Raw genomic sequence first — 25860 nt, 5'->3', positions numbered from 1 at the left:
CTAGGAATCTTGTCACATTTTCGACTTCCTCAAATCTGCATGACAGCCTTGTATATTCTCAGCATGTGGTAGATCAACTTTTAAGTTTCCATTTGTGGTGGAAAACCTCCCAGGGAGGTTTTTTTCCTGATAATTGATTGCTCTTTGAAACATGGGGTATTTTGTAAATTGTGAAGTAAATCCCATATTAGAGGTTCATGCATTTGCCTGTAGTATTGATTTATGCAGTTTGTTAATAGTGCAGTGCATATTTAGTGAAAGCTCAGTCAAATACTATTCCTGAGAAACCCTGCTTTCCTGAATTCCACAACCTGCCATCTTAACCAGTGAGGTTAGAAGTACACCCCTTCCAGCACTTTACCAGCCACCGGCTTGTGTATATCGTCCAGTAGATAATATCTGGAGCACTCCCTACAAGTGGATGGTCCTCTCAAAGAGGTTTGTGTAAATAACCAAGTTAAATCTAATTGATTGCAATGAGCGATGCACCTGCAATTACAAGAACTGACTAAATACACAGGGATTGGAGCGGCGACTTCCGCCCCCACCCCGATGTAGCACGGCACTGACTGACTGCACTGCCTGGAAAACCCCTTAAATCTGTTAGTCATAATGACTATCTAAGTTGAAAATTATTAGTTTTCACACCAATCACCAATGCGCACAATATGTAGATTCTTTTTACCTAGACAGTCACCCATGAACAAAGTTTTATACTTTCCATCAAATACAATACTGAAGTGTATTAAAATTTATGTCTTAGTGTCCTCTGTCAATCACATGACAGCAGACAGTGTACAGCAGGCTAGGCGTTAAGGGAGACAAAATTAATGCTGTTGTGCAAAAAAAAAAAAAAGTTTTAAGTAAAGTCCCATTTACACACAACGATTATCGCTCACAATTTGCTCAAAAGCCATAGTTTGAGTGATAATCGCTGCGTGTAAATGCTCCCATCTTTCACTCTTTGGCTCCCATCTTTCACTCTTTGGCTCCCATCTTTCACTCTTTGGCTCCCATCTTTCACTCTTTGGCTCCCATCTTTCACTCTTTGGCTCCCATCTTTCACTCTTTGGCTCCCATCTTTCACTCTTTGGCTCCCATCTTTCACTCTTTGGCTCCCATCTTTCACTCTTTGGCTCCCATCTTTCACTCTTTGGCTCCCATCTTTCACTCTTTGGCTCCCATCTTTCACTCTTTGGCTCCCATCTTTCACTCTTTGGCTCCCATCTTTCACTCTTTGGCTCCCATCTTTCACTCTTTGGCTCCCATCTTTCACTCTTTGGCTCCCATCTTTCACTCTTTGGCTCCCATCTTTCACTCTTTGGCTCCCATCTTTCACTCTTTGGCTCCCATCTTTCACTCTTTGGCTCGCATCTTTCACTCTTTGGCTCGCATCTTTCACTCTTTGGCTCGCATCTTTCACTCTTTGGCTCGCATCTTTCACTCTTTGGCTCGCATCTTTCACTCTTTGGCTCGCATCTTTCACTCTTTGGCTCAACAATGATTTTTAGGTGAGCATAAAATCCATTGTTCAGCCAGAGAGCTGATAGCAGGGACCATATGCCTTGTTCTCCACTGGGAGCGCTGATTACATTGAATTCAGCTTGCAGCACCGCTGAAGAATAAGGGAACTGTATGCAGAGAACAAACCAACTGCTGTTCTCTGCACACAGCTCCAGAAACTAATTTACATGCAAGTGAAGGTAGTAAGCTGCTAATAGGCATTAGCGTTCATCTTTGCATGGAAATGGACATTAAATTATCAGTAGTTTTTTTTTGTAATGATCACATTATTGTAGCCTTAAGTATTATGCCATTCTCATTGAAATCAGTGTACAGCCCTTGTAATGCACGGATATGCTGGGGTCCTCCAGAGGAGGAGACTATTGTAGTAGCTCTTTGCTCTATTTTTTTCAATGGTTCTAGAATAACTGCCCTCACTGTGAAATATTCGGCAGCGCACATGTCCATCTTAGAGTCAGTGTGTGATCCCGGGTAACTTTTTACATGCTTTATGAATAATTTTGTCTGTGCAGAAGAAGTTTAGTATTTTCATATTGATCGTACTGAGGAGGACTGCAGTAATAGTTCACTTCCAGCGTGAAGGGACTCTAAGCAGTCCCAGATTTCATTATTTTACGGTTAGCCGTGTTTTTGCACAGTATAAACAATGACCGATTTGGATTGTTTTGCGCTTATACATTGTAAAACTTCTTCGTCTAGTAAGTCCACTGTTATTATTGTCCTTATACATACAAACAGAGCCATTCATTCTCCCGTCTTCAATTGATATTAACTTGTCAACACAGCAGAGGGTTCATTTTTGAGCAGAGTTAAATATATAATTTATTTATCTTGGACCCGGTTTTCTTTTTGAAAGTGCTCTGTAAAGGAGAGCTGACATTTGTGTTTCTTTAAACTTGCTATCATTTTATTAAAATAAAGAGTAAAACTTTGTCTGCCGAGTATTTTAGCCAACTTGTTTCTCTGTTTGAGACTGAGAAAGTACATTCCTTTAAACAAGGCCAGGTTGGCTTGAGTTCAGTTATAACAGATCAGCTATGGCAAGTAAAAATAAGCATTTTGATTCAGTCTTTGTACCCCCCTCTATCTTCACCCCCCTCTACCCCACATACAAACAAAAAAGTGAGTGGCTGAAAATGCCTCAGCAGACCTAAGAGCTGTCGGCACATAATGTCCAGTATTACAGAAAGGGTCACATGCAACCTGCGAAAAAAGAGAAATGCTGAAGAATGCAGAATTACTTTGAGTTCATGTGCCTGTGGCTAATTTCTATTGTAGTGGACCTTTTTTTTGAGGTATTGAGGCAAGTTTTATTACAGACCGAGCCATTTTATAAACCACCATGTTGAGTTGTACAGTATCAGGAAAGCAGGACTACTTTCTTCCAAAAGCAGCACCACACCTGTCTATGGGTTGTCTTGGGTATTGCATCTTGACTCCTCTGAATTGAATAGGGATGAGTAACAATGCTACACATCCTGTACGCAAGATCGAGATAGATTTTTAAAAGAAGGTGAATTTTTATTTATTTTTTTCTGATCCTGGACTACCTCATTAAAATAGGGCAGTGGGGCTGGTGTGTAACTTGGCGTACTAACAGAATTTTGTTAAGTGCTCCAAAGTTATTGCAAAGCTGAAACATGGTTTCACACAGTTTGTGGTTTTTTTTGTCTTTGTTGCCTTATGTAAACCATCCAGTTTCTTTAAAAATCATTGTTCCCAAAATCTTCACTACTAGAGATGAGCGAGCCTACTTGGCCATGCCCCTTTTTCGCCCGAGTACCGCGATTTTCGAGTACTTCCGTACTTGGGCGAAAAGATTCGGGGAGCCCTGTGGGTGAGTGGGGGGTTGCAGCGGGGAGTGGGGGGGAGAAGGAGAGAGAGAGGGCTCCCCCCTGGTCCCCGCTGCTCCCCCCCCCCCCCCCCGGCACCCCCCGAATCTTTGCACCCAAGTACTGAAGTACTCGAAAATCACGGTGCTCGATCGAGTAATTACTCGAAACGAGTAGGTTCGCTCATCTCTATTCACTACTCCTTAATGTGCAGAGGGGTGTGATGTTATGGGGGAAGATGTACAGCACTGTTGATAAATCTTCATCGTGATAGAAAAAATGAACCTAAATTATTACTATACTTTTGCTGTTTTACTTGTAAAATTCCCGTCGAAGAGTAGATTAAACTGTTTGTGATTTGTTTATCCTTTACTAGATTCATTGTAAGGTTGTTTTTAATTTAGGATGTTGTATCAATAGGTTGAACTTGAAAGAAAGTTGGAATCTACAACAAAATCTAAGTTGCACTACAAGCAACAATGGGGAAGAGCCTTGAAGGAATTGGCAAGAATAAAGCAGGTGAGTGATCATATGTTAATGAGCTTTATTTAAATTATGTCTACTTAGAGATTCTCAAAAACATTCTTCTAAAAACTAATTAGAAGTCAAATTAAAAAACTTTGTTTTTTCATCACTTACCAAAAAGAAAAAAACTATTTTTATTGCTGTAATCATAATGACCCGTAGAAATAATAATACAATGTAATCATACTACACAATAAAAAGGAATTGTGTGCTTGTGGTTTTCTACACCGCTTCAAAAACAAACCAAAAAGTAACAACGCTATGGATTCAAAATGCGGTGATGCAATTAGAAAATTTTGCTGCATGTTTATAAAAAAAATAAATAAAAAAAAAGCACTCCAGGTTTTCTTCATTTTGGGGAAGTCATACCTCGTCTGTGAAGAATCCAGTATCGTGTCCCCTCCAGACTTTGTATTCTGCACTTTTCTTCTGGCCTCCAGGTCACATGGCCAGCACTCTTGACAACACTCAGCGACAGATTTATGACAGCTGTCTTTAAAGAAAATCTCTCTTGCTCATAGCAGCCAATCATAGCACAGCTTTCATTTCATATTCTGCTCTTTAAAAATGAAATCTGCTCTGTGATTGGGTTCTATAGACAACCGTTTTTCTTTTAGATCCTACCATAAATATGCCAATCTGTGTCTTGCAGTTAATGGCTGCAGATTTATGACAACTGTCATCAACAAAACTGTCTTTCTTGCTTATAGCAACCAATCACAATGCATCTTACATTATGCAGAGCGGAATACAAAATAAAAACTGCTCTGTGTTTGGTTGCTATGGGCAAGAAAGACAGTTTTTCTTTGACAGTTGTCATAATTGTGTCCCATTATCTGTAGCGTTGTCAGAGTGCCGGACACATGACCTGGAGGCCAAAAGTAAAGCGCAGAATACATAGCCTGGAAGGGATGAGCTATAGAACTGTATTCTTCACCGTATCCAATGATATTGTGAGCAATTTGTCAAAAATTTGTATGACATTTAAATACCTGAACCAACCAACAGGATCCCCTTGACTGACTTATGTAAAATTATAGATGAGACCAGTGACCCACCTGAACTCGTACAATCACTGAACTTCAATCAGACTGGACAATGGGTTAATGGGCATATAGGGATCCTTGTGTAATATGCCAAAATTCCCAAAGTGGGTAGCCAACACAGTGCATTGTACTGGCCTGTGGACGTAGATCTCAGAAGTAGCTGGAACTGTTTGATTTAATATCCTTCTCGTTAGAAGTCCCAGCACTCTTCTGTCTGGCACATGTGCTTTCACACGTAGATTTGTGCCAGGAAGAAAATGCTTTCTTGAAACAATGTTTCCTGCGAATAATTATTACCAGTCTTGGAGAGCTGCCCGTGCCAGTCATTTGTTACACCTAAGTGCGGTACAAGCCTTTCCATAATATTAACCAGAATGCAAATTAGATGTTGGATCTTATTGTTACTAAATGCTAATGACAAAGCCCAACTGGTAAGAGGCTTAGACGGCTGGCTTGTGCGTGTGCCCGCTGCCAACAAGGAGTGAGTAATGATTTCCATTACTAACTCGTGCCTGTGCTAAGTCCGTTTAGTGAATTATTGTAAGGCTTAGCCTAAAGAGTAAACATTTGGAAAAGCTGGCTTCTTTGTGATTTGAGAGATCCCGTTCTGCATGTTGTTCATTAAAAAAATAATAAATCTTGACTTATTACCATCACACGAGCATTTTATTTCTTTTGAGCTGGAGCCTGTGTTTTGTATGGATTTAGTGTTAATCACACCAGAATGTGTAAAAGGCTGTTAATGAAACTTGGAGTTTTACTTCTGAAGACCCTAAGTGGAAAATAAGCAATTTTTCCAGAACATACAGTTAGTTGTATTGTATGTATGTATGTATGTGTGTGAGAGATGGAGATATGTATTATACACATACATATATATTTATAGCATAAAGAATAGAAGTCCACCTCTGCGCAATGCTCCAAATAATGGGCTGAGGTTTTGTAGATTATTTAGAAAGAGCTTGGCTAACCAAGTTAGTCATTGCAGAAAGGGGGGGGGGGGGGGGCAAAGGTTAAAGGGGTTGTACCACAATTACAAGTTATCCTCTGTCCACAGGATAGGAGATGACTTGCTGATCTGTGGGAGTTACCGCTCCCCCCAGCAGTGAGCAGGAGACTGAATAGAGCGTTGGTCACTCAAGTACACTAGCACTCTATTCACTTTCATTGGAACTGCAGTGATACCCGAGCAGCATCCCCTTGGGTATTTCTGTGAGCCCCATTGAAATGGAGTGCCGATTGTGCATGCTTCGCCTTTGCTTCATTTACAGTGATATCACTGTGGGGGAAGAAGCAACACCCACAGTGACAGGCAGGGGGTTACAAAGGTTCTGTTCTCAAGATCATCAGGGGTCTCAGTGGTGAGACCCCTGTCGATCAGCGAGTTATCCCCTAACCAGTTGATGGGGGATAATGTGTAAATATGCCGAGGCCCCTTTTAAGTGGATGCCATTTTATTTTTAACATTAGAAAAATAAGAAAAAAATGCCTTATACAACTAAGCTGGTAAAAAAATATATATATTTATTTTGACCAGCTTAGTTGTATAAGGCATTTTTTTCTTATTTTTCTAATGTTAAAAATAAAATGGCATCCACTTAAAAGTAATAGTATATTATAGTGTTTCTGGTGGCTCAGTGCGCTACATGCACGTCACACACACAGCTGTGGTACATAGTTGTGTGACAGGCACACACAGCTTTGGAACATGACATGTTGCTTGACAGACCTGACATGCACATGGTACAAACAGAGGTCTGCTACATTGTATGTGCGTGACAGACACAGCTGTGCCACAGTACATACACGTGTTACAAACTCTGCTCTGCTACACGACATGCGCGTCACAAACACAGCTTTGGTACATGACATGCGCATGGTACAAACACAGCTCTGTTACATTATATGCACGTGACAGACACAGCTGTGCCACAGTACATGCACATGTTACAAACTCAGCTCTGCTACATGACATGCGTGTCACAAACACAGCTGTGGAACATGACATACATCTATGCTGACTATACACATTACACGCACAGCACATCAGACAAACAGCCACTCGCTGCTCTATTACATTTATGCTGACTGCACACATGACACACGCAGCTCCTGGAATACAGTGATGAGGCCCTGGTCATGTGATCCCTGACTTCACCCACACAGGTGATCACATGATGGTGACATCACAGGTCCTGTACTTTCTGTCAGCTTATACAGTATTACCAAGCTCCAGAATGGCTCCTCCCATGGCAGTGACTTCACCACAGGTCCTTCAGGCCGCTGGATTTCTGTGGTGACTGTAGATCAGTGTCTTTTGTCAGGACCGCTGAGTTGTCTCTGACGTAATAATGGCTTAGTTCTGTTCTCAGTGTTTTAGGACCTGCCATAACGGCGCCAGGGGGCGAGGCGATGTCACCTGGGGGCGGGGCTAAGACTCCCTCACAAACACATTTGTGTACATACAAACAGACAAGTGGATGCATCTATAAAGCTTTACTACCTGAGGTTCCACTGTTTGTTTGTTTTTTTACTTTAACAAAAAAATGAATCTTGTTTTTAAATGAATAGCAAATCTAGAAATTAAAGTACTTAAAAGAAAAAACTTTCCACAACTTTTTCAGTCTTCATGTTTCTAACATGAACAGTCATATAAGCATGTTTCAGAGAACACAGGGCTTAATTTCCTCATTTTTCATTTTCACCTCACGCATGCTGATGAAGTAACGCTTGCTTTCGTGATCTCCTAGGGCCGGTTTCACGCGGCTGAGAATCTCGTTCGAGTTTGGTGCATTGTGAGGTTCACAAAACTCGCGCAAATATCAACTCCATTATTTTAAATTAAGTCATGTGCATAAGTTTCTTAGCCCCATATCTCGCTCGCCGGTGTGTAGGTAGCCTAAGGCGGACTGTGATCTGAGTGATTATTACAAAGGTAGACATAAAATGGATGATTTTTTAGAACACGCAGAATACCTTTTAAGGAGCGGTCCAGGCATATAATAAAATACCTGCAGGGACTGACCTGAAATAACCAAGCTATACGGATCCCTGCAATCCCAAGCCTCTGGAGTGCTGTGCTCTAGTGGTCACTGCCAGTCTTTACTTTTTCCTGCTGTGATGACTTCCTGTACATAGTAGTAAGAAGTACAGAACAGCACTACTCCAACAAACCCATAGGGTGGGACCGTACTAATGCCAGCCGCGGAGGGGGTCTGAATCCTTTGACCCCACAAAGGTACAGCAAAACGACGTTTCGATCACATGGTTGATAAAGATCAACCATGGGATCGAAATGTTGTATGCTGTGGTGGAGGAATAAAGAAGTTCTGATTTAAAGTGCATCACTGTCTGCTGCCACAGATTTTTTTTTTCTTGTTTTGCTGTGACTTCCTGTACATACACATGACCACAGAGGCATGCGCTGGCGTCAGCAGTGGTGCTAGTACTTATGGCATGTGATGATTTATGGCCATTGATTAGTTGCAGCAGTCACACAGATGATGTGTAATATCACCTTTGCAGGACAAGTTAAAAAAAAAAAACAAAAAAAAACTGGCAGGGACCATTGAAGCTGGACTGGCACGGGACTAATTGTAGACAACCCCTTAAAAAAAATACAAATAAATAAAACTAGTTTATCTTTTAAGGGGTTGTCCCCCAGTGGCGCAGAGTGTTAAGGCAGCAGAAATGCAGCCTTAAGCTATCACTCACAGCCTGAAGCTTGCAAGCTCAATTCCCGCATGGTTCCAGTAGCCATCTCATGGTTACCTTGGCCTTCCATCCTTCCAAGGTCGGTAAAATGAGTACCTAGCTTGGGGGGGATTAAAGGTGACTGGGAAACGCTATGGCAAACACACCCCAAAAAACAGTCTGCCAAGAAAACGTCAGTGTGACATCACCCTAGGAGTCAGTCATGACTCGGTGCTTGAAAAAAAGAGCTGGGGAATGGTATAAGACAATAAGAACCAGTTCTTCCCTGGAAATTCGCCCAATGATGCGATGCCACTGGTTCAATTTCTGTTTGCTGTGTCCAACCCCATGCCGCTGATCAACTACGTAGTCCAGAACTGAACAGTTACATCCAGTGTAATGACTTAGGGCGGCTGCACATGAACGGATTTGCATTGTGGAATCCAAACTGAAGATCCGCAGCAAACACAGCTCGCAAAACATTCTAACGCGTAAACCAATTGCAAGAGTGGAGAAAAAATAGCAGCATGTTCTATTTTCATGCAGATTCCGCACGAAAAGTCAATGGAGCCGTCCGACCTGTGGCCCATCTGCAATTGAGCTTCACCTAGCAACGGCATGTAAGGCCGGCGCTTCACCTAGCAATGGCATGTAAGGCCGGCGCTTCACCTAGCAATGGCATGTAAGGCCGGCGCTTCACCTAGCAGCCGGCCTTACATGCAGAACACCGCTGCGAACTGAAGAATCTGTGACTTTGTGAACAGATGAAGTTTACAAACTTCAAGCTAGTTGCAAAGTTAGTGTAGGTGATGATGATGATGGGGGTGAGGGGGGTCAACAGGCAAAAAAATAACTTGTACAGCCCCCTTTGATATTTTGTTTTCTCACCAATTTTTTTTTTCTTGTTTGACATAATAAAAACAAGATTAAACTATACATTTCTACATCTTTGTAATTGTATTGCACCACCTGCCTATTTTACATACGTAGAGCTTCTGAGCAAATCCTTTTTAAACGACATGAGCAAAAATATTTCTACAAGAGGGCCAATGATGAAAAGGCTGGAAACTCCGTGTAAATTTGTGACTTTTCGCACGGCTGTGCGGATACAGCAGTTTGTTCTGTTCTGTCCTGAAAACTCTTTCCTTATCTTTACACTAGAACTTTGTTGGAACCATGTAGACTTCTCTTTTTTTGTTCAGATCTATACCATAAAGTTCTTTTTTTTTTTTTTTTTTCCCTTCAAAAATGTTCTGGGTTATGGTCAGGACAGAACTGCATGGTTTTGGATGTAGTAGAAGGGCACATAAATGTTAATTATCTACGGCTGTCTGGATGCTGCCTATCTCCCTTCCTTATTTTTGTAAGGCCAAATAAAAGAATCATGTCCAGGTCATTTGTTGTCTAATCAAACAAGCTCTTTTTCTGCGTTTGCTCAGCACAAATTTTCCTGTCTGACATCTGGACTGTCCCTCTCTTGTCCCATGCTTATCCACTCGCCATAATTAATTTGATTCATTATTAAGTCGTTTGGCCAAACATGGGAAGCAAGGGTTTGTTTAGAAATATATTAATCGGGATCCAGGGTAGGTTAAAAACTGTGTCTTGAAACCATCCAGGTCCTCCTACTGGCTTGTCAGATCTGGGTTATTTTCAGAAAACTTGACTTGAGTTCCTTAGCGAGAGAGGCATTATTTTCCCACAGACATACTTGGTATGTATGAGTGGGAGCGTGAGCTGCGGCCACTATTTAGTGATTGTTTAGTCTACTGTATGTGTGTTTACCGCTCTTCTCAGGATTTATAGGCAGCCATAGTAAAATAAAGATCCTGATTGCCTGACGGAGGAGCCTCTTGTCCTTTTACACCGCCTGGGTTAGCCTGTCTCTGTTGCACATTTAACCTCTCCAGTCCGGGAAGGATGTTAACACTGTACAGGCAGAGCTTTGGGAACTTCATCCAAAGGGTTGTGTAGAGCTAGAAGAATGGATTCTGTTCTACTGCCTGAATTACCTAAAATATTGGTCTTTTCTGTGTAGCTTCACACTCTCATTCTGTTGTATGTTCTGAATGGATTAGATGCGTGCTATAATATTTGGTGAAGAGGTGGGATATGGGGTATGCGAGCCGAAATGGTTTAGAATAATAAAAATATATCCTGATTTTTTTTTAAAGCAGTGTGCAGCTTTTCTCTCCTTTATTTTTTCACTAGGTGTATGTCTATGATTTTGTGTATGGACCTTTATGGTAGTTTGTGCTCTATGGTAAAGAACCGCTCCAGGAAATATGTTCTCTATCAGTCCTCAAATCTCCATTTTTAGAATGTGGCAGGGACATTAACTATTTAACTAAATTATATTTCATAAAATAATAGATCTAAGTTTATAATAGAAAAACTAAATTGGAAGTCAGTTTTTATGGCAATAATACATTTCTTTAAGACAAAACATTTCTTTTCTTTTTCTTGAAAGAAGGAACAACAATAAAAATTTTGCAGTGCAGTATTAAATGATCATTATTCTTATACTAGTAATTATTAGGAAATTATAGTACCGGGGTTTCTGGTGGCGCAATGCGCCACACAGCTCTGCTGCATGCACTGCACACATACACAGCTCTGCTATGTTGCTTTCACATATGAGCTGCATGTGATTTACAAACTTGAGCAGCTCGCTGAGGAGACATGTTTGCTTGTAGCTTTCGCATATCAGCTGCAGAAGATTTACAAAGTGCAGCTGGTGGCTGAGGTGACATTGCGGTTTGTCGCTGTGTCATAAAAGCTGCGTTATCTTCACAGCGGCGTTGAAACATCTGTGGTGAAACGTTTGCATGACAGCGACCGTTTGTTTCGACACTGGACAACGGTTGACTAGGTGGACTATGTGTTGGCGGCATTAGCACTTGAGATGACTTGATAGGACAGTCAGGAGATGTGAAGATAGTGGGGAAGGACTATGCTTCAATGTTGTTGGTCAGTATGCACCACCAGCTATGGAGGTGTACATTTTGTGAGGTGTCATTTATTGGAGTCTCCACACAGGTATGTAGCTGTCTCACAACCATGTACAAACTTCCAGACTGAGTACTGCTGTATCCATAGCAACTGAGGCCGCACGAGTTTGTGGGGGATGTAGTCCAGCCATAACCCCTCATTGAGTGCACAAGGTGGATGAAAGACCTGTTATGATGTCACTGTCATGTGATCAGGGGGTGGAGCTAAGAGCCAGTAATTGACATCACATGTGCTGTCAGGCTCTGCATATCATTCACACATCTCACACACAGAATAACTGACAAGTGGTCATTAGCACTTTGAATCTAAGGTTAAGTAATATTGCGTCCCTGGTCATCAGCTAGATCTGTATAAGCCAGCAGTCATAGTCAAAACATTGTCACATCCATCTTCTAAGAAATACAGTTGGGGCTACAGCAGGAGATGTTTTCAGTGGCCAACACTGCATAGTATACAACCATGATGCAGAAGTCTCATATCTAATTTACCTCTTTAACTAGCAATTTGACTGTACTTCTATATAAAAGCGTTCTCAGCCCTTCTGACTAAACAGTATTAGTAAATAAGCCCCATTGTTTCATTGCACAAGTCTCAACAAGCCCTAAAACCCCCCGCTTTTTTATACTAAAATATACTCCCCAAACTGTACAGTAGGTCCGATCTCAACTCCTATTCTCCCACTCAGTCCCTGTTCTCGCTTAATGAATGCATTTTAAAAGTCAAAGCAAATGACTGTTATGGTGCCTATAGGATGCGTCCCACAATCAGGGGGTGTAAAGTTTGTTTTATTTATTTTTTTTATAATTTCCCGGGCTTGCTTGTCCCATGCTATCAGTGTGATTTTTATTTTTGGGTGACAGCATGGGAACAGGGAGTCTGGTAAGTCTAAAAATTGCACCCCTGGACTAAGCAGGGCCTTTCCTATAAGCCCCATAATTTATATTATGGTGCTTATAGGAGATGAAAGGTTCTTTTTAATCCTCAGCTCTTTGTCTGTTTTATCTTTTGCCATGAGCTTTGTTAGTACTGTTATTTTTAAAGCATCATCCTCTTCCATGGGTCTATGTGCTGTTCCACAAAACAATGTTGAGAACCTAAAAATACACTTAAAATTAAGCAGAACGCTTCACATAGAGTAGAAACTGTTGAAGGAAGTACACTGCCTTGCAGGATCAGAAGTTAAAGCAATTGATAATACAGACACATGGAGGTGTCCTGTGTTAGGTGCATCAGGAGTGTCATCACTTTGTGAACTTTCAGGTTTTACTTATAGGGGTTGTCTTGTCATAAACTATTGATGGCCTATCCTTTTGATAGGCTAGCAATTGAAGATCAGCATGGGTCTGCCATCTGCAAACCCATGCTGATCAGTTGTTAGCTGGACTGATGCGCTCATTCAATGAGCTGATTTTTGTAGGAAGCACACAGCTCTGTTCCTACTGTAGTGGCCCATCTTGGTATTACAGGCAAAGTTCCAATTCACTTTAATGGAAACTGCTTGTTATACCAAGTCTGGCCACTTCAAAGGGAACAGAGCTGGCTGCTTCCTGCAGAAATCAGCTTGCCTCACAAGCTCCCTGGAGCAGCAAACAGCTGAATGGTGAGGGTCTTTGGTGGCAGACCCCCCACTATTCCTGTGAGTAGGCCATCAGTCGTGTACAACTGGACAACCCTTTAAAGGGATTTTTAAGCTCTTTGCACATTGTTACCTTCCTGTATAGTTTTCTAAAACATGCTTAATTATGGTTCGAATTTCTCATGAGCGACTGATTTTCTCTGTCTTGGAAGATTTGTGTCTCGGTAAGACACTTGAGTATATTTATGGCTAGATTTTGGGACTTTCATCACTAGGGTGGAAGGAAATCTAGCACCCAGCAAGTGTTGAAAATGTGATGGAAACAGAGAGTACTTGGCATCCTACTGCAAGAGAGCTGCTGATAAACTGGTAATGGCTGCATCTTCCTGAAGTGTAGATAACCGCTTTTATCTTCCTTCTGGTCCACATAGCTTGTGTTTTTTATTCCTTTTTAGTTTTGCTTACAATACATGAAGGGGAAGTGTCAAAGACATTAAGGGCTGTGATAACAGGATGGACGCTAAAATTTATTTCTAGTGTCCTCTCAGCAATTTGTATCCGTTTGGTGAAAGCGGAGTTCTCATCTGCCTTTGACCGTGCTACTATATCTGAGTATAGCGAATGCAGAATCCATGTATCTACATGACTGCAGAACATGATGGCAGTATGGAGCGCATGTCTGCATGACCTACTGATTATACAAAGCTGAAGGTTACTGATGAAGGGCTCCTTCACACGGCCGTATTTGTGTATTGCGCACGTAAATTTTACACAGAGTATAGAACCCATTGATTTCAGTGGGTTCATTCATAATTCTGTATTTTGCATGTACACATTTCAGTCACACACATTTAAAAATGCAGAATGCTCTGCTTTTCTGCGCATTTGTGCACCAAATGGCTGATTTAGGCCCAATGTCCACAGGTGGGTTTGATTTGCTGAATCCGTGCATGAAGGGAAATATGGGCATCCGCAAATGAAATAAAGCATGCGGATTTGATTTGCGGACCTTTTGGTCAGGAAAACAAATCACAGCATGCTCCATTTCAGTGCAGATCCCGCTCAGACTGCTTACATTGCAGTCAATGGAAGCTGTCCAATCCGTGGCCAATCCGCAATTGAATTGCTGATTCCGTGAAAAAGCAGCAGTACGCAGAAGACCTGGGCGGGTAACGTAGCGTCCTCGGCCGCAGGTAGGGTCTGATTTCACTGTGTCCTCCCACATGTGGAATCCGATCCGCCCAGGGACATTGGGCCTTAGTCTGAGTTTCATTTGAAGTGGTGCGTCAGCGGGCATGAAAAGTAAAATATGCCGATACGTGAACTAAAAAGCCTTGTTCAGTGCACAAAAATGTTGCGCTCAGGCGCAGACAAATGCGCATACGCTCATGTGAAGAAGCCCTTAGGAGGAAATAGCCATATTGGTAAATTATTTTGTATTTCAGTATCTCACCAGTACAGTTCCCGGTTTATTAAAGCCTCTCCAGTCCCAGACAACCTCTTTGTTTATTCAGTATGGATTAAAGTTGTGAGAATATATAACAAGCAGCATAAAGAAACATTTCACTGTACTACTACTAGAACCTTATGACATGAGGCACAACTAATCTGAAGATACTAGTAAGCAACCCAGTCCAAAGTCCTGGAGTACTAGTAATCACAGCTCATATTCGGCATAACAGCCTATAATTATGTCAGAACATCGGACCATTCGAGGCCACAAATAGTATCCAAAAAAAAAAGGTTTCCATCATTAAATAACAAAGACATGGCTCTAAACACATACTAAAGTAATCTGCATAATATGTTAGGGCTACAGGAGAGAGTGGGGGAAAAAAGTGAGAGAGAAATAGGGAGGAAAAAGAAGGGTGAGGAGGGTAACGGGCAGCATGCAAGAAAGACCCTTAGAAAAAGAGTTTGTAAATATGCCTAGCTAGTCCGTGAGTCCTGGATCAGATCAATTAATATGGCAGAATCGATTTAATACCAGCCAGGCACTCTACAATGCTAAATATTTTGTCACCCGTTCATAGGCGTCCGCTATTAATTATTCCAAACTAATAATGTAGCACAGTACCACAACCCATTCACAGAGGAAAGGCATCCTATAGGAACGCCAGTGTTGGGGAAATTGCCAATCTACCTGCTGCATGAAGGTGCCTGTTTTGACTTTGGATAAGGAGCTTGAGATCATAGAAAGCAGAATCCCTTGCGCGGAGGTTATGATATGTTTGCTGGATTATTTATCTTGGATACCTACATTGCGCTCCCAGCAGGGCTGCTAATATTAACAGTCCAACCAAATATGGAGCATCGCAACCTTTTTTCTCATCTTTCTGCATTAACTGGACCTGCCTCGTTTTGCATTTACTGTACCTTTCTAATAGCAGAGCTCCAAGCATCGGGTCTTGGCTGACAGCTGAGGACACACAGTCCGAGCAGCAGAGTTTGCCGGTGGTCTGTAGAAGCACCTGCTCCTCCAACACTAACCACAGGGCAATGTGCTGGGCCAACAGGTCCTGGTGAAGAGAAATACGCTCTTATCTGGCTACCTACCAGTCTGGAAGCCCACAAAGGCCTACTTGTGTCCCCAAGCCGTGCTGCTCCCGGGGCTTTTTGCAAGGAAGTGATGCAGGCTCCTGCTAGGATGGTGTGCACTCACCAGCACTCCATGAGATCTCCTCGCCACCAGGGTCAAACTGGAGGCACAGGTTGTGTGAGATGCCACAGTAAATTGGCCTGGTGTTGGGAGTGCCATGATTTGGCTGCTCACACTGCCATTGCCAAGACACGCCCCCAGACAACCTCTTTAAAGTCTCATTGACAATATACTTGTGTTTCTCAGTAGTTTGCTATTTTGTATTTTTCTTTTGTGGTCTTCACTTAAGTACTTCTTTACTAGAGCAAACTGCTCTATGTAAAAAGAATCATATCAGCAAGATCTGTGCTCACACACGAGGCCTTGATACAGGTTAAGTCAGACTATATTAGGGGATTGTTCATCCCCATAATACAACCATTGGTTGGCAGCACACCTCTCTGTTTACACAGGGAGATGTTACAGCAGACCAGTGAGCATTTTCATGCTTGCATAAAAGATACTCATTTGTTGGCTAATCGTGTTGGCTTGTTCATGACCAACGAAGAAGGTAATAAAGTGTACCTGCCCGATAAACCATAACCCGCTTCCAGTCTTTAACAAATGGACGCTCTCCATCCCATCCCTCACAACTGATGACTGGACAGACATCATGGAATCCCATCTGTCCGTCTCTCCTGCCGTAAACAATAAACTGATCCAACTTTATATAATCCACCAAGCTTATCTCACCCCTAGCTGACTACACAAAATGGGCAACATTCCCTCAAACTCATGCCATAGATGCCACCAACCTGGGGCAAACTTTTGGCATCTAATCTGGGACTGCCCACCAATCAACAAATTCTGGTCTGATATTACCGCCTTCACAAACTCACTTTTATTATCCCCCTTCTCTATATCAATGGACCCCAAAATAATCCTATTTGGCTTACTGCCGGAAGATCAATAGCCCAAATATATGCGCACCCTCCTCAAGAAAATATTGTTCCTAGCCCGCAAGGTGGTAGTACTACACTGGATGGCCGCAGACCCACCCCTACTAACATAATGGATAAAATTAACAAATAACGTCATTCCCTATGAAAAAATTATTTATAAAAACAGGGGATGTCTGGGTAGGTTTCAGGAGATCTGGGGCCTCTGGCTCATCAACCGCTACACTTCATCATTATCCGGGCTCCTGCCCTCCTCCTCCCCCCTCTATATCTTCCCTTTCTTTTATCTCTTACTCCTCTCTATGTTCCATTCGCATTTTTGCTGTACTCCTCATTTCTCCACCAGGTGTTGAGCGGCTACCCGGCGCGGGCTCTCCGGCACTCTCCCCCCCCCCCCCCCCCCTCATACTGTTATTTAACTGTTCAACATGTAAACCAAGCAATACCTTTATTGTCCAATTTAGATAGGTACAGACCAGTTCTAGTTACATTTATATGCATCTATACTACTCGCATATAAATACTTATTGTTTTGTAAGATGCTCTTTTCTATACAAATGTCTTTTGTACCGTGATCTTTGTATTCTGACAAATAAAACAAAGTTAAAAAAAAAAGTGTACCTGCCCAATAATCAGACAGTGTAAAAGGACCTTAAGGGCTCCTTCACACGGGCGTATTTTTCATCAGTACTTTGTAAGCCAAAACCAGGAGTGGAATATACTAAGAGAAAGTATAATGGGAAGATTTACATTTCTTCCGTATTTTGGACCCACTCCTGGTGTTTGGTTCACAAAATCCTGATTGAAAAAATATGCCTGTGTGAAAGAGCCCTAACTTTTTGTTTTTGCTTATTCAGGTGAACCCTTTTGTGTTCAGGTTTTAATTTAACTTTGTTCAGTTATAGTTTATAATTGTCTAGTTTCACTGTCCATTGTAATGGACAGTGAAACTAGACAATTATAAACTTTATCTGACCCCACAAAGCACTAATGGTGACAAATCAGTGTAAAACAGCCCCTGTAACTTTGGCTCTTGTGTCAGCCTACAATAACAGGAGGAAAGTAAACGGTAAAAAATTATAAATTAATACGCTCTGCGACTCACTATAATAGAAAAGCAAAAGTTTAAAAAATAAAGTATAGGGAATAAAAAACACCCCCTAAGTGCTGGTAGTGCCAGCCCACATTCTTTTATCTGTTATATATGACATGTCATGGATCAAAATTGATGGCAAACAGAAGAATAAAATCTATTTTATGGTTGCATTACAGTTGCAAACAAAATGTGCTGGAAATGTAAAAAGCACTTATTGTGGTGGTGGTTTTTCAAACCAAAAGCTTTCTAATTAAAGTATGTAAAAAAATGAGAAAAGGAATCCACATTGTTTATGAAAATAAACACTACAAATATCACGTTAGTATTCAAGCAAGCAAAAAATAGGCATGTACTATAAATGCCTAAATTATGTCTGCTCTGGAAGACTCCAAATACCTCAGGCCCAGTTGGGTTAAAACTAGAGATGAGCGAACGTACTCGGTAAAGCACTACTCGTCCGAGTAATGTGCTTTATCCGAGTACCTCCCCGCTCGTCCTGAAAGATTCGGGGAGCGCCGCGGAGCGGGGAGCTGCAGGGGAGAGCGGGGAGGAACGAGGGGAGATCTTTATCTCCTTCTCTCCCGCCCGCTCTCCCCTGCTTCCCGCCGCAACTCACCTGTCAGCAGCGGAGCGCCCCGAATCTTTCAGGACGAGCGGGGAGGTACTCGGATAAAGCACATTACTCGGACGAGTAGTGCTTTACCGAGTACGTTCGCTCATCTCTAGTTAAAACCTCTATTAGTCCCATGCACAATAAGTAATGGTCTTTTATACTATTGATTATTGGCTTTTTAGCTAGTCTTTTACGAGCCTTCTGGCTAGTTCTTTTTCATTTGTAGTACTGCGTCTTTTCTCTTTAACACTTATCCTCTCTGTGATTTGTCTTGGAGACCGTAAGAGAATACCATAACGAACAATCAGTGACATGTATAACCAGTGAGTTCATGTATTAATGACTTGACCAGGTTGCCAAAACACTGAGAATATTTAAAGCGATAATTAATTTTCGCATGCAGCAAGTTTAAAACACAGCTCATAAGAGTGAAAGATTGATGTTCTAAAGTGGAGCCAGACATAGTTCAGGGAGTCACTAGGCAGGATACCATAACACAGCAAATGCAAACTATCACAGCACCCCTGCTACTTTCCATAATGTCTTCAATGTCAATACGGAACTTCTGAGTCGGGGCTGGGGCATTTGGCATTGGAGAACTGGATGGTCTCTGGGATTTAACTGTGTACTGTAAATTATACTTTCCCTAACTACCAAGTATTTGTGTATCCATTTTCTCCAGTTCTATGTTACTTAAACGGGGATGCTCCAAAGGCATGGAATATTTTAGATGTTTAATCCATGTTCAAAGACATTTTTGCTTTTGCACTAAAGGGATTTAAATTTTTTTATGCATATAGTTAACATTTCTTAAACATTTCAATAAGAACCTGTCACACATGAAATCTAAAATGCCGGTAGCTGTTTATAGAACAGGAGAATCTGAGCAGATTAATATTTAGCTTTGTGTAAAAATTCAGTTTTACTTCTAAATTACTGATTTACATCTCTGGTCATTCTGGGTTTAGGAGTCCAGTGGGCGGTCCTAACAGTGACTGACCTAGCTCTGTATACACAGGCATACAATGAAGACTGTCAATGACAGATAGGATTATGCAGCTATTAATCAGTCATTGACGTTCTTTACTGTATGACTGTGTATATAGAGCTAGATCCGTCACTGATGAGACCGCCCACTGGACTCCTAAAGCCAGAATGACCAAAGATGTAATACCTAATAGAAGTGATGCCTTTACTTTTATGGGGGGAGGGGAAATCAGCAAGTCTGCTCAACTCCTGCTCCATAATATGTTGCTCACAAATTAGACTGCATAGTCAATGTGGCAGGTACTCTTTAAGCTAGGAGATATTCAGATTACAGGTTTTTATGTTTAAACAGCACGGTTTACCAGTTTTTTTTTCAAAGCAAGAAAAAAGATATCAGATAATGAAAGAACAGAAAAAAATTGCAAACTGCAAGAAAGAAACCTGCTAGAAGGACATGGGTCCTCTCTGTCAATAAAATCTACAAATGGGGCTCTGTTCACACTACCAACAGAACTGTCTTGACACTTGTGACAGAACAACGTTGTGTTCAGCGTCATTCCTCCATTGTGCAATGGTGGACCCCGTTATAAGTCAGTGATGAGCTAACTCCACTCAGTAATGTAGCTTCCATCGTATCCTATCTTCTAGGTCAGATATGTAAGGCAAGCAAAACATGTGCTGATATGCCATTGAAAAAACAGCGCATTCAGTTATTTAATGAACCTACTAATTTGTAATGCACCTTTTTCTCCCTTAATTTATTTATTTTTCTCATTTTCATAAAGCGTGAACAAGAGAATGCCATGGCAAGACTTAAAAAGCAGCAAGAAGAACTTGAACAAATGAGGCTGCGCTATCTGGCAGCAGAAGAGAAAGATATGGTGAAGACTGAACGGCTAGAGCTGAAAGAAATCAGAAATGAACTAAATAGGTACCAGAAATTGCAGTATTGTGTATTAATTGTGTTCTATTGTATATAAATTGCATCTGGTCCCTTTCAGTAAATGCAGTCGTGTTCAGTGCTGGGTCAATCATGAATCAAAACCTGACCTAAAGTCAACATCAGCATAAGCGGGGTATATTTTGCTGTGTGCTTGCTATTATATCTCAAGTACGTAGTAAGGTTGTCTGGCTGCTTATCAAAGTGGACCTAGAGTTGGGTAGAAGTAGGCCATGAGCTCGTCTATGGGCAGTCTGATGTGAGTGCAAACTGGACGCCGTGCTAGGAATCTATTCACTCTCACGTTTTCCACTTAAATATGGAGCAAGAGTAGCTAATTTGTAATAAAAACTTTTATTTCCCTAAAACATTGAAATATTGAAATATTCTGTTTTACTCATCTTTAGGCTGCAAGAAGATCGTAAACAGGCTGACACCTCTAAAGACCAGGAACGGAAATTGACGTCATCCGGGTCCAGACCACAAGATGAAGGTTTGGATGACTTTCTGTCTCGCCTAATTGAGGAGAGGGACACTTTATTAAGAACAGGTGTCTATACTCATGAAGATCGGATAATAAGTGAGCTGGATCGGCAGATTAGGGAGGTAATGGCAGCAAGAAGTGTAAGATGATGTGTGTTCTAAAGAAGGATGATTACCCACTGTGCTCCAATATCGCCTGTGCTTTATAAAGGTAGAAAGGGCTAGTGCTGTAGATGCAGATCAGTTAATAGTTTTCTAATATTTTAATTTGAGTGCGCTAAACCCTGTTTTATGTATAACTTTTAATGTTCCTTGCTGTTTGTTCTGTTTGCTTCTTTCTGAATGGGGTATTGCAATAAATAAACTATGTAAGCACATACAAAAGCGAGCAGGATTTCCAAGTGAAGGGCCGGGCACGTTCACTATTATAACCAATGCCCCCTATAGTATAAGGCTACTCTGATTAAAAGTATTAACACGAAAAAACAAAAAGGATTATGAAGAAAAACAATCATTGTATTAAAGACCTACATATAACACAACACAAGGAGACTAAATAAAAACTACGGATCCAATGGATAAGGGATAAGTGCTAAGTGCATAGCATGCCTTGGTATTAATATACGTAAGGCTGGTCCATGAGTGATTGATCCGCGGTAACACGCAGCTCAATCAAATACATTGGATTTCCTATTTCCGCTCACATTAGCGGGTCAGACTTGCGTAATCCTCTTGCAGAAAATAAAAGGCAGCATGTTCTATTCTACCATGTAATCTGCAACCGTTAGAGCCCATTGTGCTCAATGGTTGCAGATATACACGCAGCCCATACGCAATTACATCGTGTATGGGCTGCGGGTACCCTTTTCATCGTTAAGTGACGGCATGGGAAATGCAAAAAAACAAAAAGCTGTTCTGCACATGACCACTGTGTGTGTACGGAGTCATACGCAATACAATTATGTGCAATATGCAGGTTCAGCGGCTGGGCTAACAGCCGAAATTCGCTGCAGGCCTCCTGCATGCATAATCCGACTCCCTCGTGTGAGCCCAGCCTAACTCGGTACAAGTCCAGAGACTCTATTCTTTGTAGTGTTATCTTTAACATGTGTATGTGATTAAAGTGTTTATGGATGATATTAAAGATAACTGCATAAAATCAAAGCGTGTCAAAGCCATATGCAAGGGTAGTACCCACCAATGGTACCCAGAGGCACCCCGACGTGCATTTCTTTTCCTTTCTCAGGGGGTGACAAAAACGCTCCCACACATCCAGATATAACCCTCCAAATGATCATATGACCGAAGAATGGCACTGGAGACAGGACAGCGCATGCGTGGGAATTCAAGAGCGAAGAGACACCTGAAACCCATCACTCAGCAGTCAGAGCAAGCATACACCACTTTTTTGCCTTATTCATTGGATCCATGGTTTTAATTTTGTTTCCTTGTGTTTGCGTCTTGTGATACATGGATGTCTTCAATGAAGTGTTTGGCTTCATACTCCTTTTTGTTTTCTTGTGTTAACAATGGATAAACTTTGTACATTATAACTAGAGATGAGCGAACGTACTCGGTAAGGGCGATTTCGCAATCGAGCACCGCGATTTTCGAGTACTTCACTACTCGGGTGAAAAGTACTCTGGTGCGCCGGGGGTGAGCGGGGGGTTGCAGCTGGGAGTGGGGGGGAGAGGGAGAGAGAGAGAGCTCCCCCCTGTTCCCCGCTGCTACCCCCCACTCCCCTCTGCAACCCCCGCCCCACAGCGCACCCGAGTACTTTTCACCCGAGTAGTGAAGTACTCGAAAATCGCGGTGCTCGATTGCGAAATCGCCCTTACCGAGTATGTTCGCTCATCTCTAATTATAACCGATTTTTGAAAATTGTAAATTCTAGTTGGTTGAGATGTTTTGTAAAAAAGTTTGTATGTTCACGTTTTCTAATAAATTTTACTATACTGTAATCTGGTCTGACCTGACATCATCTGGGAATTTTAGAATAAGGGTGTGATATGCTTGTCTTCTCGTCTGCCATCTGCTCCTTTCATTATGGTAAAACATGTTGAATGAAGAAGACTTTGATGGTGGGGGGGGTTGTTTATATTCACTTTAGGTTTGACTGCAAATTTCCAGGGAATGAACTCCCAATAATTGAAAAACTGTTGAATGAAGAGACTTGAGTTTTTAAAATCTCTCGATACTTTTGGGCTATCTGTAATCCCTTTGATTTCATAAATGTTTCACCAATAACTCACAGAAAAAAGCCAAAAATGCACAATCCGATAAATAGCAGGGCAAGGTCAATCACCATTAACCCCTGGTAGAATGCAGAAGGCCAGATTGCAACATGAGCAAGCTAAATGTTCAGCCACCCAGCTCAACCCAGCCCAGGTAGGGGAGGGGTGACTGCTAACAAGCATAGTTTGCACATGTGAACTGATACCAAGGATGTCCGCCATAGATAAGCCTGGCACACCATACAGGATTACAACCCCTACTGGCAAAGCAGTGGATTGCCCTGTATCACCACAGTGCGCCACAATGGCTGACATCCTGGGCTCCCCCGAGATCTATAGCAAACTGCGTACAAAAAAAAACAACACACTGAAAAATTCGGGTGTTGGCTTATGCATCTTGGCCAAAATGCAGACGGACGGCCCCCGGCATGGCAGATGTCTCACCAATACATGTACGTAAAAACCCCCCACTATTTCCTAAACTCTTTTTATTTCTCCAAAACATAAATATGTATAATCAGTGGGTATAAACACAGCAATAGCCTGCATGGCGTAGAATGATATATATTAAAAAGGTGGTGACAGATAACTCGCTAATACCAACATTTCTATATATAGTAAATAGGCTCACATTATTAAGCGTTTAATAATCATTAAGACTTAAAGGGGTTGTCAGCACTAAAAAATATGGCTGTATTCTTCTAAAAACAGTGCTACACCTATCCAAAGGTTTGTGTGAGTCCAATTCACTTCAATGGTGTTATAGTGGAATACGATACACAACCCACGGACAGATGTAGCGCTGTTTCTCGAAGAAGCCGTCATGTTTTTTTTTCTTATCATGTGCCAAATCAACAATTGATTATAATAAGATTGAACATGCTCATACAAGAAAGTCAGTCACTGAATATGACCATCCACGCCTTACAGCATAAGCCTAACGTGATAAGAAATCTAAATTATTAATAATAATCTTTATAAAGCGCCAACATATTCCGCAGCGCTTACAAAACGGGTGGAACAAACAAAACCACGGTTACATGTAGTTATCAGTTGATGGAGACAGTAGGGGTGAGGGTCCTGCTCCAACGAGCTTACATCCTACAGATAATGGGTGTGATACAGAAGGTAAAGGGGCTGGAGATGTGCACGGTATGGCTAGGTGGAGCATGTGGGAGGCTATATATACAGACACATAAATTAATATGCTACTGAATCTTTTTTCCGTAAAATCGGTCTACTCAGATCTTCCTATTCTACAACTGGCTACAGATAGGACAGCATGTTAAAGTGACTGATCTGCTTTCATATTTTGTTAGTCTAAGTATGCTTGTTTTATTGCTGGTGGTGGTGGTTGAGGGCGGGCAGGCTCACCTCCTTGTTGGAGTTGTTTAAAGGTTTGTCAGGTTAAAAGCAAACTTTTTAAAATCTGGTCGAAATTAGTGAAAACTATACAACAAACTGTCCTTACCCATCTTCTGCCCTGGCAATCCAGCACTGCGGCCCCATGTTCTGCCTGGTCTCTGTTGACAGCATAATTCAAGTGACCACTGCCTGCCAATTGGAAGCCGCAGCATCACCGCTCACTCTTTTGGCATTAGCGCTCGTATCCCAGATGCCACAGTGCCAGGAGTACCGGACTGTGATGCTGCAGACTCTGAATGACGGGCAGCAGTCACCTGGCTTCTGCTGTTAGAGTCCGGGGGATTAGCAGGGTTGTAGCACTAGATCACTGAAACTGAGGACTGGTAAGTACAATTAGTTTAATTTTGCACTGTTTTTGATTTTAAAAGTTTTTAGTTTTAACCAGCCAACTTCTTTTTATATCTACTATTCATACTTAAATATGCTTTATCTGAGATTATACTATTTTATTTTGCTATCTATTTGCTAATACCATAGGATATAAACAAAGACTCCTTACAATATTACAGTAGATTCACATTATTTTACCTTTAGGTTACCATTTACTGTGGTGTTTAATGCTTTGCTTATCTCTGAAGTCTCTAGAGGTGATAAAATGTCACGCTAGTATGGAAGATTACTATCCAATGAACACTCCCAAACACATTCTCTCTCCACGCTATTTGTCTCGGACACAGATTCAGTAGTCTATGTGAAGAGAATGACTTGGGAGAAGCATGTAGTCTGTTGAGATAATAAACATTCAGTTGTTATAGGTTTCAGCCTTTATCGTAATCTAATTATTTTTTTTCCTCCAGGGTAGTCCCACATACCAGATTAAAATATATAAATATGTTAAATGATATGTATTTCTAAGAGGGAAGGTCATGTGCCTACAGTATATCCTTAAAAAAATAATTCACACAATTCTTTTGGAACAAATTGATTCTATTCTATATTCTTTCTGTACTTTTATTCAAATTTATATAGCATATTTTTGTCTTTGCCCAATTGGCATGCTAATACAGTAAAACAAAACCAAAAACACTTTAGAGGCCATTAATTGTCATAGAATTGCTAATGTCTCACTCAACATTTTACATTATGCATTTGACGATTTTTTTTTTGATCAGTCTAAAAAATTATCCTGAAATATTACAGTTTTCACTGCCCACTGAACCTCACATTACTGACCTTTCATGTACCGTAAATATCACTTCAGTTAATCATAGTACCTGTATTGTAAAGTTGTCGGCGGTTGGCACAGGATTACACCATAAACAATAGGTGTTTGTGTAGTTAACTGTTCCCACCCGGCATAGCGATACCTGCTTGTCACAGAGCATGCCCACAACACT

At 41.4% G+C, this 25860-nt stretch overlaps 1 protein-coding gene across 1 annotated transcript in view; it reads left to right on the top strand.

Moving 5' to 3' along the window:
- Positions 1 to 22443, top strand: part of CEP120 (centrosomal protein 120) — a 75802-nt gene extending 53359 nt beyond the window's left edge. The window contains exons 18-20 of the mRNA XM_066603120.1: positions 3777 to 3875; positions 20227 to 20372; positions 20789 to 22443. Coding sequence (XP_066459217.1) covers positions 3777 to 3875; positions 20227 to 20372; positions 20789 to 21014 — 471 coding nt within the window. The 3' untranslated portion in view covers positions 21015 to 22443. The remainder of the gene's footprint in view (positions 1 to 3776; positions 3876 to 20226; positions 20373 to 20788) is intronic.
- The last annotated feature ends 3417 nt before the right edge of the window (positions 22444 to 25860 follow it).

The sequence above is a fragment of the Eleutherodactylus coqui genome, chromosome 5 (genome assembly GCF_035609145.1).
Source record: "Eleutherodactylus coqui strain aEleCoq1 chromosome 5, aEleCoq1.hap1, whole genome shotgun sequence".
In the NCBI taxonomy this organism is placed as follows: Eukaryota; Metazoa; Chordata; class Amphibia; order Anura; family Eleutherodactylidae; genus Eleutherodactylus; species Eleutherodactylus coqui.
This window is presented reverse-complemented; position numbering and strand designations above follow the sequence as displayed.